Genomic DNA, 19,602 nt, shown 5'->3' with positions numbered 1-19,602 from the left:
AGCAGCATCAAACTCAAACTCTCTTTATTGATTAAGTCAAGGTGTTGGAATACAGAAGTAAATACAGAACTACATCAGGTGTGAAGAGAGACAGCATGAAGGATTAAGAGACAAAAAGCTGTGAAAAAGGAAAAGGAGAAGAGGGACAATTGAAACAGAAATGAGAGCCCAGAGGCAACTGCTATTTAGCAGCTTAGAAAAAGCAGCTGTTGATGCAGAGAGAAGGAACTTAACTTACAGAACTGAAGTCAGCAAACCCCCGGGAAGAGTCTTTAGGAGGTTTACTTGAAGAGGAAGGAGCAAACAGGACTCTTCCACTAAATAGGTCCCCAAACCCCTTTTTACTCTGAAAGGGGTCACTGCTGTCAGCCCCGAATGGCTGAAATGGATCGGGGGGCTTGGCAAAATCGGAAGACCCGACTTGGCTTACAGGAGGACTTTTACCTGGAAAAGGTTGAGAGAGAGAGAAAGGAAAAGGAAGGAAAGAACAAAAAGGAAGAAAGGGAAAGGTTACTTACCATAGAAAAAATATCTAACTCTTACCCAGGAAGGCAAAACGTCCACCACTGGCACCACTCTGCCCTACAGTGAGTTCATGAGTGGCTAAAATTGAGGGGGATGGGGGCAGGTTTTTGCATAGCCAGACTGGGCCCAGATTTAAATGGGCTTTTGCTTTTAATAACCGTCTCCCCTCCCGAATATATATCTGCGCTACTCAAAACCAAAGTCATCGTACAGAAAGCCCCAAGAGTATCTAAAAGTTTCAGTCCAACGGACAGATTTTTTTGGGGGGGCGGGGGGTGGGCTGGGACAAATCTTATACCATCTGGCATCTTTCAGGGTCTGCTTAGGAACCCTGGGAGCGGTGACGGGATGTAAGGCCGAGGAAGGCTAGTTCTTACAAAAAGGGGAAAAAAAAACAACAACAACAGATGCAGTTCAAAGAAAGCCAGAGTGATTTTCTTAGTTATGATCAATACCACAAATGGGCTCTTGTCAAGGGTTGGAAAATAAGCACATTGCTGCTGATATTTTAAGTACTCTGTTGTTATCACTGCCTAATGTATTTTCTCTTCCTCCTTCCCCCAAGTAGTAAAACAGGTCCCTCAGCTGAAAACCGCAAGATTTTCAGCAGTTGCCTAAGTGGTGAACACAAACCACACAGAGGGCTCACTTCAACAAAATGACGATAAACAGCAGTTTTCAATGCAGGAAAAAAAAATTTCAAATAAGCACCAGCAGCTTCCCCCCCCCCCCGCCTCAGCTCTGAGGAAAGACCCATGGGGGCGATGAGGTGGGCCTTCTTCCCACCTATTTGGGACTAGAGGAGGAGAGCACAGAGCCTTTGGCTGAGCCTGCTAATTCAACAAGAGTTGCTCGGAGCACCTTCCATGGCAGTTCGAACCTCTGGCTCAAAGCGAGAGGCACGTGCAGAGTGGCTTTGCGGCAGCTGCCACAGCAGAGATTCGTTCAACTTCCCTTTTCTACTCCAGCAAAGCTGCCTTCGATTGAGTGAGGCCATTGGGGTAGCCCCCCACCCAGCATTTTCTGCACTGGCTGGTAGTGGCTCTCTAGGACTGCAACGAGGCACTGTTCCCATGGCCCGCTTCTTGGAGGTGAACCTTCTACCCAAGTACACCAACTGTCTTTCAATATGTGCAAAGTTCATGATCTTAAGAAAAGCCACAAAACTTGTAGATGCATACGGTGGCATCGGATGTCTTGTTTCTCCAAAAGCAGCCATCTCACTACAAACCAGAATGGCGCTTCAGAAGCCTTGCCAAGAAGCTGTGGTATTCAAAAAGGGACAGCAATTCGCACCTCAAACTCTTGGGCAAGCTAGACAAGCTACTCTGGGTACAACCCCCCCCACCCCCAATCTCCCAGAAGTCTTAAAATAAGGAAGCTCAGGAGGCAAACCTCAGTTAAAATGACTCTTCTGTTTTCTCCACCCCATCTCAAAAGAAAGAAAGAAAAAAGCTGTTTTCTCAACCCTCCCATGTACTTTTGGGAACTTCAACCAACGTTTGGGTTCACCTGAGAAAGCACAGGACATGTCCAATCTACACAAAGAGATGCAGAGGAGGTGGAGAAAATGTGCCGAGCATCTTCTGCAGATGGGAAGGAGGGAGGCCTGAATAATTCCAGGTAAGCAGTAACCTATTAAGACTATGCTCTGCCCTTTGCTCAAAGCTGACTCACTACTGGATGTTTTTCAAGGGAAAACTACCTAATCTGAAAGAGAGCTGCACTAGCTCCCACCTCTGGCCCACCTGACAAGAGCTTGAAGTGGCAGATCCCTATTCTACCATTTCTCCCTGCTCTGTGTACAGGCCAAGACCACACTCGGATTTGCGTTGGGTTAGACCAGGGCTAGGCAACCTTGGCTCTTTTATGGCTCGTGGACTTCAACTCCCAGAATTCCTGAGCCAGCCATGCTGAGGGGAAAGGGAGAGGTTTACAAGCTGAGCCAGGCTGGCTAAGGAATTCTGGGAGTTGAAGTCCACGAGTCATGAGGGGGCCATAGTTCCCTCATGCTGGCTCAGGAATTCTGGGAGTTGAAGTCCACGAGTCATGAGGGGGCCATAGTTCCCCCATGTTGGCTCAGGAATTCTGGGAGTTGAAGTCCACGAGTCATAAAAGAGCCGAGGTTGCCTACCTCTGGGTTAGACCAAGGGTAGGCAACCTCGGCTCTTTTATGACTCGTGGACTTCAACTCCCAGAATTCCTGAGTCAGCATAGCTGACAGGAATTCTAGGAGTTGAAGTCCACGAGTCATAAAAGAGCCGAGGTTGCCTACCCCTGGGTTAGACAAAGCAAGCACCTTGGGAATTTTTTATCAAGAGCTGCTAAAAGGCTGTTGCGGGGAAAAAAAAGAAGAAGTCATTGCTGAGATGGGCAGAGAGGCATTCACTGAGCTCCATCCTGGTCTTTTCAGAATCAGGGCTGCTCTCCCCTTCAAAGGGCACAAAGCAGAATTGTGAATGCACTGTGCCCTCCCCAGAGACGCTGCTGCTGATGGGCGCAAGCTGCCCCCATCCTGCCAGATCTCATGGCAGCCTCCTTTTCAGGTGGGGTTTCCTGCTAGTCAAAGGAGGCAAAAAAAAAAAGAGAAAAAAAGGAGGGGGGCGGGGGAGAGAGAAAGAAAAAAAAAGAAAAAAGAAAAACAGCAGTGCCCTCAGCTTGCAAACCTGTCCCAGGCAGTCCGTCAAAGTACCTGCAAACGCTGGGGAAGCTGAATGTGCCCACAAGCAGCTCAGCTTAGCTTATCTCAGCTCTGTCAGAAAGTTCTCTATTCCTAGACTGCCAAAGACAAGGCAAGCATGAGTTTCTACTGGAGCACCTGCTGCCAGCGCCAATTTCCCATCGTCCTGTGCGCTCCCACAGGGAGGGCCTCCTCAGGGTACCGCCGGTCAAGGATCGCCGACGGGCGATCCCCAGGGGGAGGGCCTTCTCTGTGGGCACGCCTGCCCTATGGAATCAACTGCCAACGGAACTCCAGACTGCCCCCCCCGACCTTCGTTCATTTCGCCAGGACCTAAAAACCTGGCTTTTTGAGCTATCTGGTCTGGACTGAGGGGTTTTAATGTTTTTAAATTGTGATTTTAATTTTTTGGGGGCTAGACTTAATTTAATTTTAATTTTATATTGTATTGTTTTTAAATTTTGCCTTGTAAACCGCCCTGAGTCCTTCGGGAGTAGGGCGGTATATAAACCGAATTAATAAATAAATAATAAATTTGTAAGGGGTGGGTGGGTGGGGGCGCAAGAATGCTCACCCTGCACATAAGGACAATCCCAGACACTTTCTGAGAATTCCCCCTGCCATTAAAACAAGATTGCAAGTGGAGAAAATCCAGCCACAAAACCTGTGAAGATGCCTGTGAAACCTGAAGGTATAACTGAAGTGTCCAAATAGATCGACCCAGCTATCGTAAGTTGCCTGGTGATGCGTCATGGAATTTCTTCAACATTTCAGCCACAAGAAATGGCCTCCAGTGATGTGAAAACAGAGTTTTAAGTCCTGAATTCAGAAGCAGAGGCGTTAACCACCGAGGCAAGAAACAGTGCCAACCCTGCAAAAGGCAGTTTCTCACCAAAGCAAACTTTTGACGAAGGTGGAACAGGCTAACGATGTTAAGAGTTATATCTATGCACGGGGGGGGGGGGGAGATGTTTGTTGTTTAAGGATTTAGTTTCAAAGACCTGTGATATACCAAATGTTGCATCATGTCGGCCTTTGAAACTGATTTCCAACAGTCACACGTGCGCGAGCCTCTTTCTTTCAATGTTCGTGCTCAGCAGTGTTAAAAGGTCTGCAACAGCCAAATAATTTCAGGTCAGATTTAGCAACTGAGCCCCAACTGCAATCTCAGCGTAACAAATTAATCAGTTACGCTCGTTTAAATTCTGGACTCTGAAGACACATCTTAACAGATTAGAAAGCTTATCTTGTAAATGCCCTCTGAGCCCCCTGAAAACACTTTTACTAGAGTATTCCTTAAAATGTCTGATAACATTGTGATACAGGGAAGCACCTCAGTCAGAAGGAAACAGCCTCTTTCTGGCTCACCACAACCATCTTTCAAGTATAGTAATCCTATACATCTAGTTCTGGAATCTGCAAGGGGGGAAAATGGTTCTGTTTCCATCATACTGACAAAATAGCAGCAGCGTCTTCTAGAAAAGATTTGCTTAATCTGACATTGCGTTCAGTCGCAATTCTCAGAAGCCTTAACCAAGGTGGCCTTTAAATTAAGATTTGCTTAATCTGACATTGCGTTCAGTCGCAATTCTCAGAAGCCTTAACCAAGGTGGCCTTTAAATTGGGCTGTGATTGATCTATCAACTGAAAGTCATCTCATTTTCTTGCAATAGCTGGATATTGTCTCACAACCTGAAAGCACTCTTGGCTATGTTCAAAATGTTCTCTTACTTCATTGGCTCCCTTGGGCTTGACAGAAAGAACCCCTTGCATCATGTCTCCAGCATCGTGTCTCCGTAACATAGTGAGGCACTTGCAGCCCAAGGATGCTGAACCAAACCCACCTGAAGATGATGGGTATTGTACAAATTTAGGTTTTGTGCACAACAAACATCCATCCAGAAGCCTGAGCGGCTTCTTCTAACACCCTGATTGAGCACCTGGTCTGTCACGTTCGCTCAGGAAAGGAAACGCAGGCAAGTCTGCGTCAGTGCGAAAGTAATTCCTGGAGGAAATACATGAAGTCACCTTTTCCGCACTCATGCCCAGAAAATATAATCAGAGAAAAACTTGGCCAGATTTTATTTTATTTTATTTTTTTTAAAAGGAAACCAACTTGATTCAGGCAGCAGCAGCAGCCACCTGGATGAGGCCTAATGAATGTTTTGAAAAGAATGGCAGGTTTTCTGTACACCGGTATTGTTGTCCCTTGCAGGTTTAGAAGAACACCATCACCCTAACTCTTCTATGTCAACAGAAGAATGTGCTTTCTGACATTGCTGGCGAGCACCACTGCTGCTCAAGGCATGTTAAGAGGATGTGAGTCTGGGTGGGGCTGAGGCAGCTGGCCTCAGGATCACAGACCTACAAGGGCTACACTAAATTGACTTGCAATCACTGACACCCACACAGACATTTCCTGTACTTAGAAAAAAAATCTGTTTCTCTCTTTTGAGGCTCAACAACTTTTACCTAGAAGCTAGATAGCGGTGAGCACTGAGAGATCTCTTATCAGCAGTTAGGTTCCTTTTTTTGTTTTTGCACTAATCATCTGTTTGAACTCCTAGGAGAGGTCTTAACTGACGGTTTCTAGCAGATATTTAATGAAGAAATAAAAAAAGGGGGGGAGAGGGGAGTTTTCATGCCCAAATGACTGAAATGAGCAACTAACCTCTGATAGGGAAACTCTTTGACATTCTTCACATTACCATGGTACAGTTACACGGCTCCTTTCTGGGCACTTGAGCAGCATAACATAGCACTATCTGCAAGGTGTGTTAGACCTTTAGCAGCATGGTGAGAAGAAGTCTGTGGAGGTTTAATGAATCCTCTCTGGATTTGGAGAGGGTGAGGGAAGCAGCATAAATTTTTGCTCCTGTCCCACGCTGGCCAAATTGGACAATCCAGGATCTCAGCCACGCCTAAAGCCAAGGTGTACTTATTTATACGATGAACTGTGGGATTGGCGAACCTGTCGGCCCAAAAACGTTTCTAAAGGGGATTTTGAAATTTGTGTGTGCATGCATGCACTCACGTGCGCATAAAACAAGAACACCGCAGAGAGAAACATTTGCATTTTATAAAATCATTTCGCGACTTCTCCTGTCGGTTGGTGTCACGCAGGATGGGAAAAGCAAAGCAAAGGGAGGAAAAGACACACTGGCAACTTCGCACATTGTTCAGTCTGTGACAAGTCATGGTGGAAAAGGAAACAATAACCACGTAAAATTGCTTTATTTGATTTCTATTTGCCTATTTATTTGGGAACTTGGGAAGGGAAAACTCAAGCCACCGAGCACAGAAACTAGTCTGTAGCTTCCAGAGAACTTGCAATTATTCCGGCAGAGGAACAGAAAGAGCAAAAGAGACAGACAGGGCAGAAGGGAATCAAAGCAAACAAGTGAAAGTATAAGAAGGAGGGAGGGAGGGAGGGAGGGAGGGGGAGGAGAAAAGCTACTCCCTAGAAAAAGTTTGCTTTAGAGGAAACTCAAGAGAGTTTCACCACCCCTACTCCCCCAAAAGTGGCCAACCATTTGCTGTCATTGGTGAGCAAGCATCCCAAAAGAAATATAACTCACCACTGGGTGGCTCAGGCCTGGGAGGCATATTTTTCTTCGGCGGGAGGGCAGGAGTGTCTGCTTTAGTCTTAAAAGGATCATCAGAGAACCCAGCTCCTCCAAAAGAGGAGAATGGATCAGAAGCTGGAGGCTGCGTGAGAAAGATCTGCATTTAGACCGTTGCACAGAGAAGCAAAGGGGGGGGGGAAATCAGGTGCGGATGCAGAAGATGGAGGACAGGCTCAGTTGCGAGCCTGTTGAGAGGCGAGGGGGAGGGAGAGAAGGACCTTGGAAAGACAGCAGAGAAGCTGGCAGAAGAATCCCCAAGCCGTGTACTCAGCAGCTTTGGGTGCAATATCGGTGTTGGTTTTAAGAAACATGTGTTTTAAAATGGCAGTAGATCCCAATTTGCCTAAAGGGCAGGCATGGAGTGAGTGAGGCAGCAGTATATACAAACTTGCACCATGTCTAGGTCTGTAATAAATTTCTTCCAAGTTGAGAATCACTAGAGACATGCACGTACACGCACACGCACAAAACACTGCTTCTTAAGTCCCAGTGTAGCCCCTTCCACATCCAAATATTAAGAAAGAGGGGAAAGCAAAACTAGACATTTAATAACTGCGAAGGATTTGTCAATAGCAGGAAAAACAATCCTACACTCCGACACAAGTTGCCATTGCACACAATGTGAAGCTGTGCTTGGGTTTCCTGGGTGGGTACAGCTGTAGCAAAATCAATCTAGTCATTGTCTAGACCACGGGTCGGCTACCCGCGGCTCCAGAGCCCCATGCGGCTCTTTGAGCCGTCTCCTGCGGCTCCCAGTTGCCCGGTGCACGCGCACATCTCCGATCGGGCGGAGGTGCACGCGCACCACTCCGAACGGGAGGAGGTGCGCGTGCACCACTCCAAAGGTTTGGAGAGCTGCGCGCGCACCTCTCGGAACAGGCGGAGGTGCGTGCGCACCACTCTGAATGGGAGGAGGTGTGCGCGCACCACTCCAAAGGTTTGGAGAGCTGCGCGCTCCTTTGCAATCATCTTTGGAGAGTTCCTGCGCGCACCTTTGGAGAGGTGCGCGTGCACCTCCGCCCGAATAACCGTTTGGAGACCTGCTGGTGCTGCACCAGCAGGTCTCCAAACGGGTGTTCGGGCGGCAGTTTGGAGGTCCCGGGGGTGGCTCCGGCGCCGCCGCAACCCAGCGCCCGTCACCATGGAGACCCGTCGCCGCTGGCGTGTAGGTGCGTCCACATTAAAAAAAGTGGCAGCCGCGCGCGTGCATCCACGCACGCGCATGTGCAAAAAACAAAAACGTTTTGTGCATGCGCAAAACATTTTGTTTTATGCGCATGCGCGTGCGTAGATGCACGCGCGCGGCTCCCACTTTTTTTATGTGTGATGGAACCGGTTCCCAGTGGCTCTTTTGCTTTTTCAGGTTGCCGACCCCTGGTCTAGACCAGGGCTCTTGAAACCTGGCCCTTTTATGACTTGTGGACTTCAACTCCCAGAATTCCTCAACCAGGCACACTGGCTGAGGAATTCTAAGAGTTGAAGTCCACAAGTCATAAAAGGGCCAAGTTTGAAGACCCCCTGGTCTAGACTATCCTGGCATTTAGTAGGAAGAAATACAGAAGTCACTGACTTGGATTCATGGTATGGGACATATCTGAGGTACTGCCTCTCTCCAGTTACATCAGCCCATCCCATTAGATCCACCAAACAGGGCATGCCGTGAGTACTATCTGCGAGGGATCTACGTTGATGGATCCCATGAATTGGCCTCCTCTGCTATGGCCTTATGGAACATCCACCCCCCCCCCAGAGTCAGATTAGCTCCATTCTTGTTTTAATGTTGAGGAATCAAGACCTGGTTCCTCAAGTTGGTTTTGACCTGGTTATATCACAGGTTTGGGGGTCCCAGGGAACTAGCAATATCTTAAGGTATTATACTGTGGTTGATACAGGTAGTCCTCGACTTACAAGCACAAGTGGGATCAAATTTGTGTTGCTAAGCAAGGCAGTTGTTAAGTGAGTTCATCCAATTTTACATTTTTGTTTGTCATGGTTGTTCGGTGAATCATGCAGTCCTTAATCTGTTTCCCTCACTGATTTTGCTTGTTGGAAGCTGGCTGGGGAGATTGTAAATGGCAATCACAAGAACTCAGGACACTGCAACCATCATAAATACATGCTAGTTGCCAAATACCTGAATTTTGATCATGTGGCCATGGGGATGTTGTGACAGTCATAAGTGCGAGGACCTATCATAAGTCACCTTTTCCAGTACCATTGTAACTTCAAAAGTCCCTAAACAAATGGTTGTAAATCAAGGACTAGCTGTGTGTGGTTTATACACTCATTCTCTGCTTTGTATACTCTGGTTTTTAAATATTTTCATTTTTAATAAAGATTGTTCATATTTATGACTGTTCTTATAACTCCTGATTTTATATTATTTTATTTGGTTATTATATGCTGCCCAGAGTAACTTTTGGTGAAATAGGTGGCTATACATATTTGATAAATAAATTGCTCCTTAACGCATACCGAAGATTACAGGTAGTCCTCAACGTACGACCACAATTGACCCCAAAATTTATGTTGCTTGAGTGAGAAATTTGTTAAGTGAGTTTTGTCCTATTTTAGGACTTTTCTTGCCACAGTTGTTATGTGAATCACTGCAGTTGTTAAGAGGTGAATCTGGCTTCCCCACTGACTGCTTGTCAGAAGGCTGCAGAAGGTGGTCACGTGACCCTGGGACACCGCAACCGTCATAAGTATGAATTGGCTGTCAAACATCCGAATGTAAATCACATGACCATGGGGATGCAATAGTCGTGAGTGTGAAAAATGGTCATAAGTCACTTTTTTCAGTGCCGCTGTGACTTCGAACGGTCACTCAGCAAACTGTTGTAAGTCGAGAACTACCTGGTTCTGGGGTGAACTCTCTCTAGTCACCAGAGAATATATTTGAGTGTTCTAGAGCCACTGGAAGCTACTTAGCCAAACTACTGACCTTTCCACCTCCAGAACTGGCAGCAGCTTACATCGGAATGCCAGAAATTACACAATGACAACAACAGAGAGGAAGGAGCTACTTGCCTGCTCATATCTCCTGCTCCTAAGTCTTCTAGAGACATCTGTTTGCGACTAAGAGAAACAGGGATATTGACTAGATGGACCACCTCTGATCTGAGATTCTACTTTACTATCAACTCTACAGAGCAGCGGTGAATTAGAATCTGATTAACAGCTTTTCACAACAGCTGCTATAAAATTTGTGGAGGAAAGATCCAAGGAACCTGAGGCCGTTTGCAATTAAAGCATGACCCTTACGTTGAGTTGTGGATTTTTCACAGAAAATACCCTTGAAGGTTAATCTTGTTTGTCCTGTTCTTGAACCCCACCCCCCATCCATACATTTATAGTAAATATTTTATGATTATTGTAGATTTGCAGAAGGAAAAGAAGGGTTTGGATAGGATAAAAAAAGACTATGAGTTTCCTGGCTGCTTAGCTAAGTGAATCTGAACACCTTGATATGGAAAAACAGCTGCTGCCATCTAGTGGGATAAAGGGCCATTCATTAAAAATGTTTTAAACATGTAAAAAGTGTTTCTCTAAACACTGGAAAAGAATGGTTTCTATTCCATAACCATTTCTACAGCCCTGCAGAGTAGGCATAACCATTTCTACAGCCCTGCAGAGTAGGCTGGGCTGTGGAAAAGAAGAAATAATGGCCATTTACCCAATAATATGCAGCAACTATGTCAGAATGAGCCAAACTCAGTTTGCTTCATAAGTAAGACTGGACACAAACGGCTCACAAGCACAAGACCTGTGAAGCTGAGTCATGTTGCTTGTGAAAGGAATTGTGGAGTCCTTGGTGCTCTCTAAGCCTGGTTGTGTGCTTGCAGACATTTCATTACCTATTAGGTAATGTCATCAGTGCTAAAGAAAGCAGAAAGCAACCTTCCCATTTCCCTTAGCAAAGGGGAAAAAACCTTCTGAAAGAAATTTACCTTCGACATCCGACTGAAATCTGCAAATCCTTCGCTACTATGGGTGCTGAAGGTGCTGCTACCAAAGGCATCTACTGTCCCAAAAGGATCTGAAAGCAAACATCAACAGTGCAATGATTCTGAGTTTTAACGACCAAAATGCAGAATGAGTTCTGGCAAATCTGTGTCCCGGGAACATCTAGCCCAGACATGTCAAACACAAGGCACGGGGGCCAGATCCGGCCCGCAAAGTGGTTTCATGTGGCCCATGAAGCCATCCTGGAAACAGTGAGGGAAATGGCCCCCACTGCCCTGGCCCTGGCCCAGAGACCCTCCTTCTGCCAGAGACCCTCAGATCTGTCCCACTCCTGCCCAGGCCCCCATAGGCACCCTTGATGCGAACGATGTAGAGCTGGCCACGCCCACCCAGTAGGCTATACACACTCTAGCCACACCCACCCAGTAGGCCACGCCCACCCAGGCCATACCCACCTGGCCCTCTGAGGGCAACTGCAATGCTGAGGCGGCCCTCAACGAAATTGAGTTTGACACCCCTGAATTCTAGCCAAATCAGGAGGCTTGCAATGTGGCAGAAACTTGATTGCAAGTAAACCTTTCCCGGTCTGCTTTGTGCACAAAATTCATTTATGACTGCCTCTATGATTTATGCAAATACTACTGGCTGAAAGTGGATGGATGTAAATACGGACAATGGGAAATACCAAAGCATAAATGATGAATTCAAACTTGTCAAGCAGGAGGAGAAAGGAAGAACATCTCTAGTCTTACCTGGCCCTTTCGAAGAAGACATGCTCAGAGTTAGGAAAGGATCACTGTTCTCAAAGAGGTTAGGCTAAAACAGAGAGCAGGAGAAAAAACGTTAGAGGAACTTGGCTTGCTAGAGATAGGGAAGAGAACCATGCTGCAGGTAGACCTCACTTTACAATGGCAATTGGGATCCGAATTTCCATCAGTCACCAAGGACGATATGTGACTGTGCTTCTTAGTGGCAGCAATTCCAGCACTTCCAATTTGTCTTTATTAAACTAATTCTCTGCTATTGGATAGCACAATGCCATGTGATCACTTGAGACCCATTTGACTTTTGCTTGTCAGAAGCTGGTAGTGAAGGTTGTAAGTGATGATCACGTGACCATGAGATTCTGTGATGCTGTAATTGGGAACCTATCGCCAAGTGCCCGAATCACAACTGCGCGACCATGGGGATAATATGATGGCCACAACCAAAGGGCCCATGGTAAGTGCCCCTCGTTTTTAATGCCATCATAACTTCAGTCGCTGAATAAGTGGTCGTTATAAATGAGGACTACCTGTATAGTATTTATTTTATATTCTATCACATCTCAGGATTCTTGGCATTTCACAATTATGAAATAAAACAAGTATCCAGTTCATTTTTTAAAAAAAAATCACATCGCATAACCCTAATGTTACAAGTTGCCCCAGGCCCGTGGTGGAGAGCCTATGGCATGCGTGCCACAGGTGGCATGGAGAGCCCTCTCTGTGGGCACGTACACCATCGCCCCAGTCCTAGGCCTTCAGCTGGGCTTTATAAAAACCTTTTCGCTTTAGGCCTCCGCCACCGTGTGCAAAAAAAAAAAAGGTTCAATCAATCAATTTCAACTTCTCGCAGGGAAAAAAAAGATCTTGCAAAGTTAGAATTGATTTTTTGAACTATTTAGTCCCACCCAGTCTGCCGTTACCACCGCAGCCACACCCACCCAATGGGCTACGCCCACCCGGCACCCGACGATACATAAATGGGTTTTGGGTTGCAATTTGGGCACTCAGTCTCTAAAAGGTTCACCATCACTGCCCCAGGCTTTCCAGAAAAACTTATTTTCACAAGTTCTCAAAAGTTATTTCCACTGGAGCCAATCTTGCCTCTGGGGAAGCCATTCTAGAGGACCACAGCCATCACAGAAAAGCAATGCCTCTGAGCTTTGCCCCTTCATTTTCCAGTATAGAGCATTACCAACATTTCTCCTGGGAAAGACGTCTCAGATAAACTGAATCCGATGGTGGAGGCAGTCCTGAAGATATCCATGGACAAGCCGTAACAGGTTTTATAATATAAAACCAGCACATTCACGTGCCTGTGGAATCTTATTGGCAACCAGCACAGCCTCCACAGGATTGACACCATCTGAGCAAAGCGCCAAGTGCTGGGCAACACATGGCCCATCTCATTCTGAATGAGTTGCAGTTTTTGCAGGGTCTTCAAAAGCAGCTGAATATACTACAGTAGTCCAGATGCATGATGATGGCCAGGAGTCAAGGTAATAAGACACCCCAGCTAGAGCTGCAACTGGCAGAACAAGTTGAACTGGGCAAAAGACCTCTTGGCCTCATCCTTGCTTGACTCTGGAAGTCACAGAGTTCTACACTTGCGCCGAGGAACACTAAGTGTTGATCATCTATAGAGACATTCCAGAGCTCTATACCTTAAATACCATTACTTTCACTCTGCTGCAGTAATGGCCGTCTCAAGAGTTCCTCTGACCCTGCAAAATGAGTGCCGGATGGATTTCTGAAATGCTTTCATTCAAGAGGCTTGTTTGACCCTATATGCTGGCATCAAAGACCATTTACCCAGGTTCACAGATCTTTGTGATTTTATAATACATTGTGGCAATTGTGCTGGGTTCCTTGCTATTTTGCAAATTATGCTAGAGGACTATTAGTCTGAGGGGTGGTGTAATAAGTGATCCTAAACGATCAAAACAGCTACATCAAATTACTTTCTGCAAAATGCAGCCTCCTCCAGACTGGTTATGGAGACTGGGATGATGCCATCTCTATGCTTTGTGGCTGTTGATATTACGCTGGCATCATGTTCCTTTGATAAGTACTTATTTGATAGAATCACAGGACTGGAATGGACCTCGGAGGCCATTTAGTCCAACAACCCTGCCTAGTACTGGAGTCCTTATATCACTCCCGACAAATGGCAGTCCAATCTTATCTTGAAAACCTCCAGGGATGGAACATCCACAACTTTAGGAAGCAGGCTGTTCCGCTGTTTAATAGCTCCAATAGTTAGGAAATTCCTCCTTATTTAATGTTTGGCTATCCCTCTGTAAAGTTTCCAAGAATTGCTTCTTATTTTATCCTCACGTGCTCTGAGAATAAACCCACACTCTCTTCCCTGTGACAGTCCTTCCTGCATCAGAAATCTGGTATCCCACCTCTCCTTAGCCTACTCTTCTTTAGGCTAAATATATTGAGTTCCTTTAACTGCTTTTCACAGAATTTATCATCCAAGCTTTGTCATTCTTCTCTGTATTCCATCCTGTTTCAGATTTCAAACACACACAGTTGCTAAGAGACGGTAAGCGATTTACTCCAGACTAAGGAAACAAATGGCAGACAAGCAAAGGAGTATAAATCAAGCAGTCTCTAGATATTATAAGGCTTGTCCTGAATAGATTTCATTTTTCAAAGAAGCACACAGAAGCCTACTCAAGATCCAATCCAAAGTCAGGAGAGCCAAACATGATTTGTCAGCTGGTTTGAGAATCAGTTTTTCAGATTTCTTACACAATCAGGAGGCAATGGCATGTCAGACACAGAAGATCTGATATTTACTTCCAACAAGGAAATGTGGGTCACAGCTGCCTCTTAAATTAAGGCTTCAGCCAGCTGTATTTAATTAAAGCAAGCACTCCCTTGTTGGCAAGAAGCCTCACTGAGCATCTTTGCTCTCTCTCTCTCTCTCTTTGCAGAGTCCTGGGGCTTTGAAGCCACACTGCATCATCTGACAACTGCAGCTGTCCTGATGCTGTCTGTGTTTGATCAGCTTCAGGCGATTCCTCACTTGATGTCTCCTGAGGTTGACAATCCACTGGTTCAGCTGAAGCAGCTTCTTTACCGTCAGAGTTATCTACATCAGGGGTCTCCAAACTTGGCCCTTTTATGATTTGTGGACTTCAACTCCCGGAATGCTTTAGCCAGCGTGCCTGGCTGAGGAATTCTGGGAGTTGAAGTCCACTGTCATGGTTCCAACCCATGAAAGTCTTCAAAGAACTTCAAGGCATTGTTTACCTTAAAGAATCTTTATTCAAGTAGCATAGCATCGGCACGTACATAGGCAAAGCCAAAATCTGAATTCCCCTCCCCTGAGCACATAGTATCAACCACAATTCCCTCCTCTAATTTAACAGTCATAAATCACATTCTCTAATTACTTTGAAATGCAGGCTTCCCTCCAATTCTCCAACCAGCCATTTCTTATCATCTCTTATTTCAAAAAACCTTGATTCTCACACTATTCCAGTATTGTTATATCTATCTAACTCCCATGCACATTCCTCCTCCTCCCCCACCCCCAGTATCATCTAATTCTAACTCTAATGCTAAGAGTAAAACGTAAGAAGGAAAATGACTACATCTCCATACATTGTCAAACATTTGATGTTAGCAGCGTTGACATCCACAAGTCATAAAAGGGCCAAGTTTCAAGACCCCTGATCTACATCATGACATGCTGTTTCTAGTTCCTCAGCATTCTTTTATACTGCGATGACCAAAACTGGACATTGAATCCCAGGTGTGGTCTGACCGGTGCAGCCCAGAATGGTACTTTCACTTCCCATTATCTTGATTTTCATATGAATAACTTAACTTTAACTTAAAGCTTTCTTACTGTAGATTTTTAGCTATACAATTGTGGATTATATTAATCTTGCTTTATTGTTAACCATTCAACTACAGTGGGACAAAGGTCTAAGAAATAAATAGAATAAGCCAAGCCTCCTTACTTTAGAGGGCAGTGTGGAACTTTGCAAGAATGGATCCGAGGTGAATGGATCACTTTTTTCAGCCTTTTTAAAGAAATCCTCAGGCACAGATGTCTGGAATGGGTCACTTTCTTTAAATGGATCACCTCCAAATGGATCTGATGTAAGACAGTTAAAGGTAGAAGATTAACAAGAGATTAAGACAAATCAAGTACAGGAAGGCTGATTTGAATTGAATGTTAGAAAAGCATTTCTAAGAACAAGAATGGCAAAATCCACTATCCAAACAAGTAGGGGCTTCTCTTCACTTAGATGTGTTCAGGAAACCGAGGACTGTGTATCTGGACTATTTTAACTTAAATATCTGAAGAAGGAATTGCACTACATAGCCTTTCCTCTATAGTAAAGGTAAAGGTTCCCCCGCACATGCGTGCCAGTCGTTTCTGACTCTAGGGGCTGGTGCTCATCTCCGTTTCAAAGCCGAAGAGCCAGCGCTTGTCCGAGGACGTCTCCGTGGTCATGTGGCCGGCATGACTAGACGCCAAAGGCGCACGGAACGCTGTTACCTTCCCACCGTAGTGGTCCCTATTTTTCTACTTGCATTTTTACATGCTTTTGAACTGCAAGGTTGGCAGAGTAACAGGCGCTCAACTCTGTTATGCGGCACTCGGGATTCGACCCGCCAAACTGCCGACCTTCTGATCGACAAGCTCAGCGTCCTAACCCACTGAGCCACTGCGTCCCTTTTAGCCTTTCCTCTATGACTCTACAAATCTAACAGCCATTTTATTTGTTAACTATTTATATATTCAACGTATGTGCTGCCCATCTCAACATTAAAACATTAAAGCAACAGATTGTAACAGTAGATTAGTTTAGAATGACAGAGACGGGGAGGAAGGGAGCAAGGTACACAGAGTTGGGGTCTTAATCCATTAAAAACGTCCTGAATGATGTGCTCCCAGACAAGTTGGCAGAGCCAGATCTTCAGTCTCTTTCCAAGGCTAAAAGGGTGGGTGCGGATTTCATTGGGGGGGGGAATGTTCCAAAGGGCAGGAACCACAGCAGAAGAAGCTCTTCTCCTGGATAACTGCTACTATTATAACTATGGCAGGAGTGTCAAACTGGCGGCCCATGAGCCGGATGTGCCAGTGCAGGCCGTGCCCAGCGCAGCTCCACAAAGGCCAAAAAAATCATAATATGTCACAACATGTCACGTGACACAATAGGATTTGACATCCGTGAATTATGGGATGCTTTGTTTTGTTATGATGTTTTAATCACCATGCATGAGCCTATTGACTACAATTCACATTAGATTATATGGTTTCCCTTGCCGGCTTTTGTTATAAAAATATTACTGCCTAGGCACCTCACATCCAGAGTCAGAAACTTTAACTTTTAAAGTAATAAATAAATAAATAATCCGAAACTTTAAAATATTTGTCTTACCGGCTCCTGCAGGAGGCTGTTCAGCAAAAGGGTCATTCAGAAAAGGGTCGCCTGTGTGAAGGAGAAAGAAACAGAAATTAAAAGTTATAGAAATCAACACTAAGATAAAATAGGAATTTGAAAACACATTTTGAGGTGTAATTCTTCATTCGAGAGGAGTGTTTTTACTTTGCTTCTAAAATGTCCTGATAGTGAGAAACAATATCTCAAGGGTTGCCACAAAGAAGAGGGAGTCAAGCTATTCTCCAAAGCACCTGAAGGCAGGACAAGAAGCAACGGATGGAAACTAATCAAGGAGAGAAGCAACCTAGAACTAAGGAGGAATTTCCTGACTGTTAGACCGATCGATCAATGGAACAACCTGCCTCCGGAAGATGTGAATGCTCCATCACTGGATGTTTTTAAGAAGAGACTGGACAGCCATTTGTCTGAAATGGTATAGGGTTTCCTGCCTGAGCAGGGGGTTGGACTAGATGACCTCCAAGGTCCCTTCCAACTTTATTATTATTATTATTAGAAATAGTCAATTCACTTCCAGATTTAAGGAAGGCTGTAACAACTGTCTCCTTTGTCTGGGCAGAGTTTAAAGGGCCAGCATCCTGTCCTATGAAGACTTACTGCCTTTGAAGGGATCTGCTCCTTTGAAGGGATCCTCAGTTTGGAAAGGGTCCGTCTGCAACTCCTGGGCATTATTGCTGAAAAGTAGGGCTTTGTTCTTGAATGGATCATCCTGGAATCAAACATAAAGTGATCACGAAGATCAGATGGCCAGCAGGCGAAGATGTGAGCCTCAAGGGACCTCTCAATCAAAGTCAAGGTGGCCAAGATAAACATCCATTAATATTAATATTAATCTCTTAATAGTTTCAAGGTTAGCTCAGTTTTACCAACTGCTTCTTTATCCCTAATTTTAACTTGTTGAATAGCCCTCATTCTAGACATTCTTTTATTTGTCTTGTATACTTAAATTGTATTTATTGGACACCAAAACATGAAGTCATGTTTTGGGACTGAAGTGCTAGATCAGTGATGGCAAACCTTTTAGAGACCGAGTGCCCAAACTGCAACCCAAAACCCACTTATGTATCGTCGGGGCTGGGTGGGCGTGGCCCATTAGTGGGTGTGGCCAATGGGTGGGCGTGGCTGTGGTGGTAACGGCAGACTGGGTGGGACTAAAAAGTTCAATCAATCAATTCCAACTTGGCAAGATTTTTTTCCCCCGCGAGTAGTAGAAATTGATTGACTGATTGAACCTTTTTTCTTTTATGCACACGGCAGTGGAGGCCTAAAGCGAAAAGGTTTTATAAAACCCAGCTGAAGGCCTAGGACTGGGGCGACGGCGTGCGTGCCCACAGAGAGGGCTCTGAGTGCCACCTGTGGCATGTGTGCCATAGGTTCGCCACCACGGTGCTAGATGACAGCCGTTAGATTTACTTTTTCTAACCATTTTTTGCAGCTTTTAATTTTTAAATTAAAAAAAAATGAACTTCCAATGACAATGTGGATAGACCCTTATTAGCCATTACTAGACCCTTCTTAAAATCTTTATATAATGGACATAAAGATCCTTGTTTTCTAAGGAGACAACCCAATGGGCATCCCCTTGCAGCTCATCTGAAATCCAGCTGCTAGGACTGGACTTCACAATCCTGATATTTGGACAACATAAAGAGCTGCAATCTAAATGGGTAAGGCAAGACAAGTTATCCAACAAGAGGGTTTTTTTAAAAAAAAATGAAGAACTTTTATTACTGCAGAGGTGGGCAACCCATTATCAGTATCACCCAGTCTGTAGTCGCTAGAGCATTTCCATGAAATCTACTACAATCTGCAGCAAATGCAGAATATTTGGCAGGATTATTTCCAGTTTCTAAATTGGAATAAAACGCGAATTATTCATTTCAGTTTCTCTTTTATTTCTCTAAGGCCATCCTCATGGTATTAGCTACGTAGCTTTTAGCTTTCAGAGGATGATGTTTTTAAAATAAAAGCGCACCCCACTAGCTTCAGAAAGATTGCCAGCTCCCATTGTCAGGTATTCCTCAATGAAGCTCAGCGGAGTTAGATCTGGCTAATTATACTTGGATGGAGATCGCTCGGAAATTTGGACCTTGTGAGCTGGTCAAAAAAATATCCCCAAAGAATGGCAAATCATTTCCATAAGATTGTCAAGAAAACAAGATTGATCTACCCATGGAATCACCAGGAGACAATTTAAGTTCAAAAAAGGTTTCATTACCATCACAATCAGAGTGAAAAAGATGTTGAAAACTACCGAGAATGTAGAAATGGGTGGCGTCAAAGCCAAACATAGCAAGGATATGTTCTTTTCCACTAAAAAGGTAAAGGTTCCCCCACACATGCGTGCTTGTCGTTTCTGACTCTAGGGGCCGGTGCTCATCTCCGTTTCAAAGCCGAAGAGCCAGCACTTGTCCAAGGACGTCTCCGTGGTCATGTGGCCGGCATGACTAGACGCCAAAGGTGCACGGAGCGCTGTTACCTTCCCACTGTAGTGGTCTCTATTTTTCTACTTGCATTTTTACATGCTTTTGAACTGCTAGGTTGGCAGAAGCTGGGACGAGTAACAGGCGCTCACTCTGTTACGCGGCACTCGGGATTCGACCTGCCAA

At 45.1% G+C, this 19,602-nt stretch overlaps 1 protein-coding gene across 6 annotated transcripts in view; it reads right to left on the bottom strand.

The window, feature by feature from the left end:
• The window catches only part of EPS15L1 (epidermal growth factor receptor pathway substrate 15 like 1), a gene marked incomplete at its 5' end in the record, with an annotated part of 47,804 nt that overhangs the window by 7,147 nt on the left and 21,055 nt on the right, over positions 1-19,602 (bottom strand). For 2 of the 6 annotated variants that reach the window (XM_081314701.1, XM_081314702.1), the window contains 7 exons: positions 239-444; positions 6,784-6,913; positions 10,782-10,870; positions 11,550-11,613; positions 15,542-15,678; positions 16,973-17,023; positions 17,591-17,702. In XM_081314701.1, coding sequence (XP_081170827.1) covers positions 239-444; positions 6,784-6,913; positions 10,782-10,870; positions 11,550-11,613; positions 15,542-15,678; positions 16,973-17,023; positions 17,591-17,702 — 789 coding nt within the window. Of the gene's footprint in view, positions 1-238; positions 445-6,783; positions 6,929-9,861; positions 9,910-10,781; positions 10,871-11,549; positions 11,614-15,541; positions 15,679-16,972; positions 17,024-17,590; positions 17,703-19,602 lie in introns of all 6 variants that reach the window. The other 4 variants (XM_081314705.1, XM_081314700.1, XM_081314704.1 and 1 more) reach the window with 4 other exon arrangements.

The sequence above is a fragment of the Vipera berus genome (genome assembly GCF_964194415.1).
Source record: "Vipera berus genome assembly, chromosome: 1".
In the NCBI taxonomy this organism is placed as follows: domain Eukaryota; kingdom Metazoa; phylum Chordata; class Lepidosauria; order Squamata; family Viperidae; genus Vipera; species Vipera berus.
The sequence above is the reverse complement of the archived record's forward strand: the minus strand, read 5'-3'. Positions and strand labels throughout refer to the sequence as shown.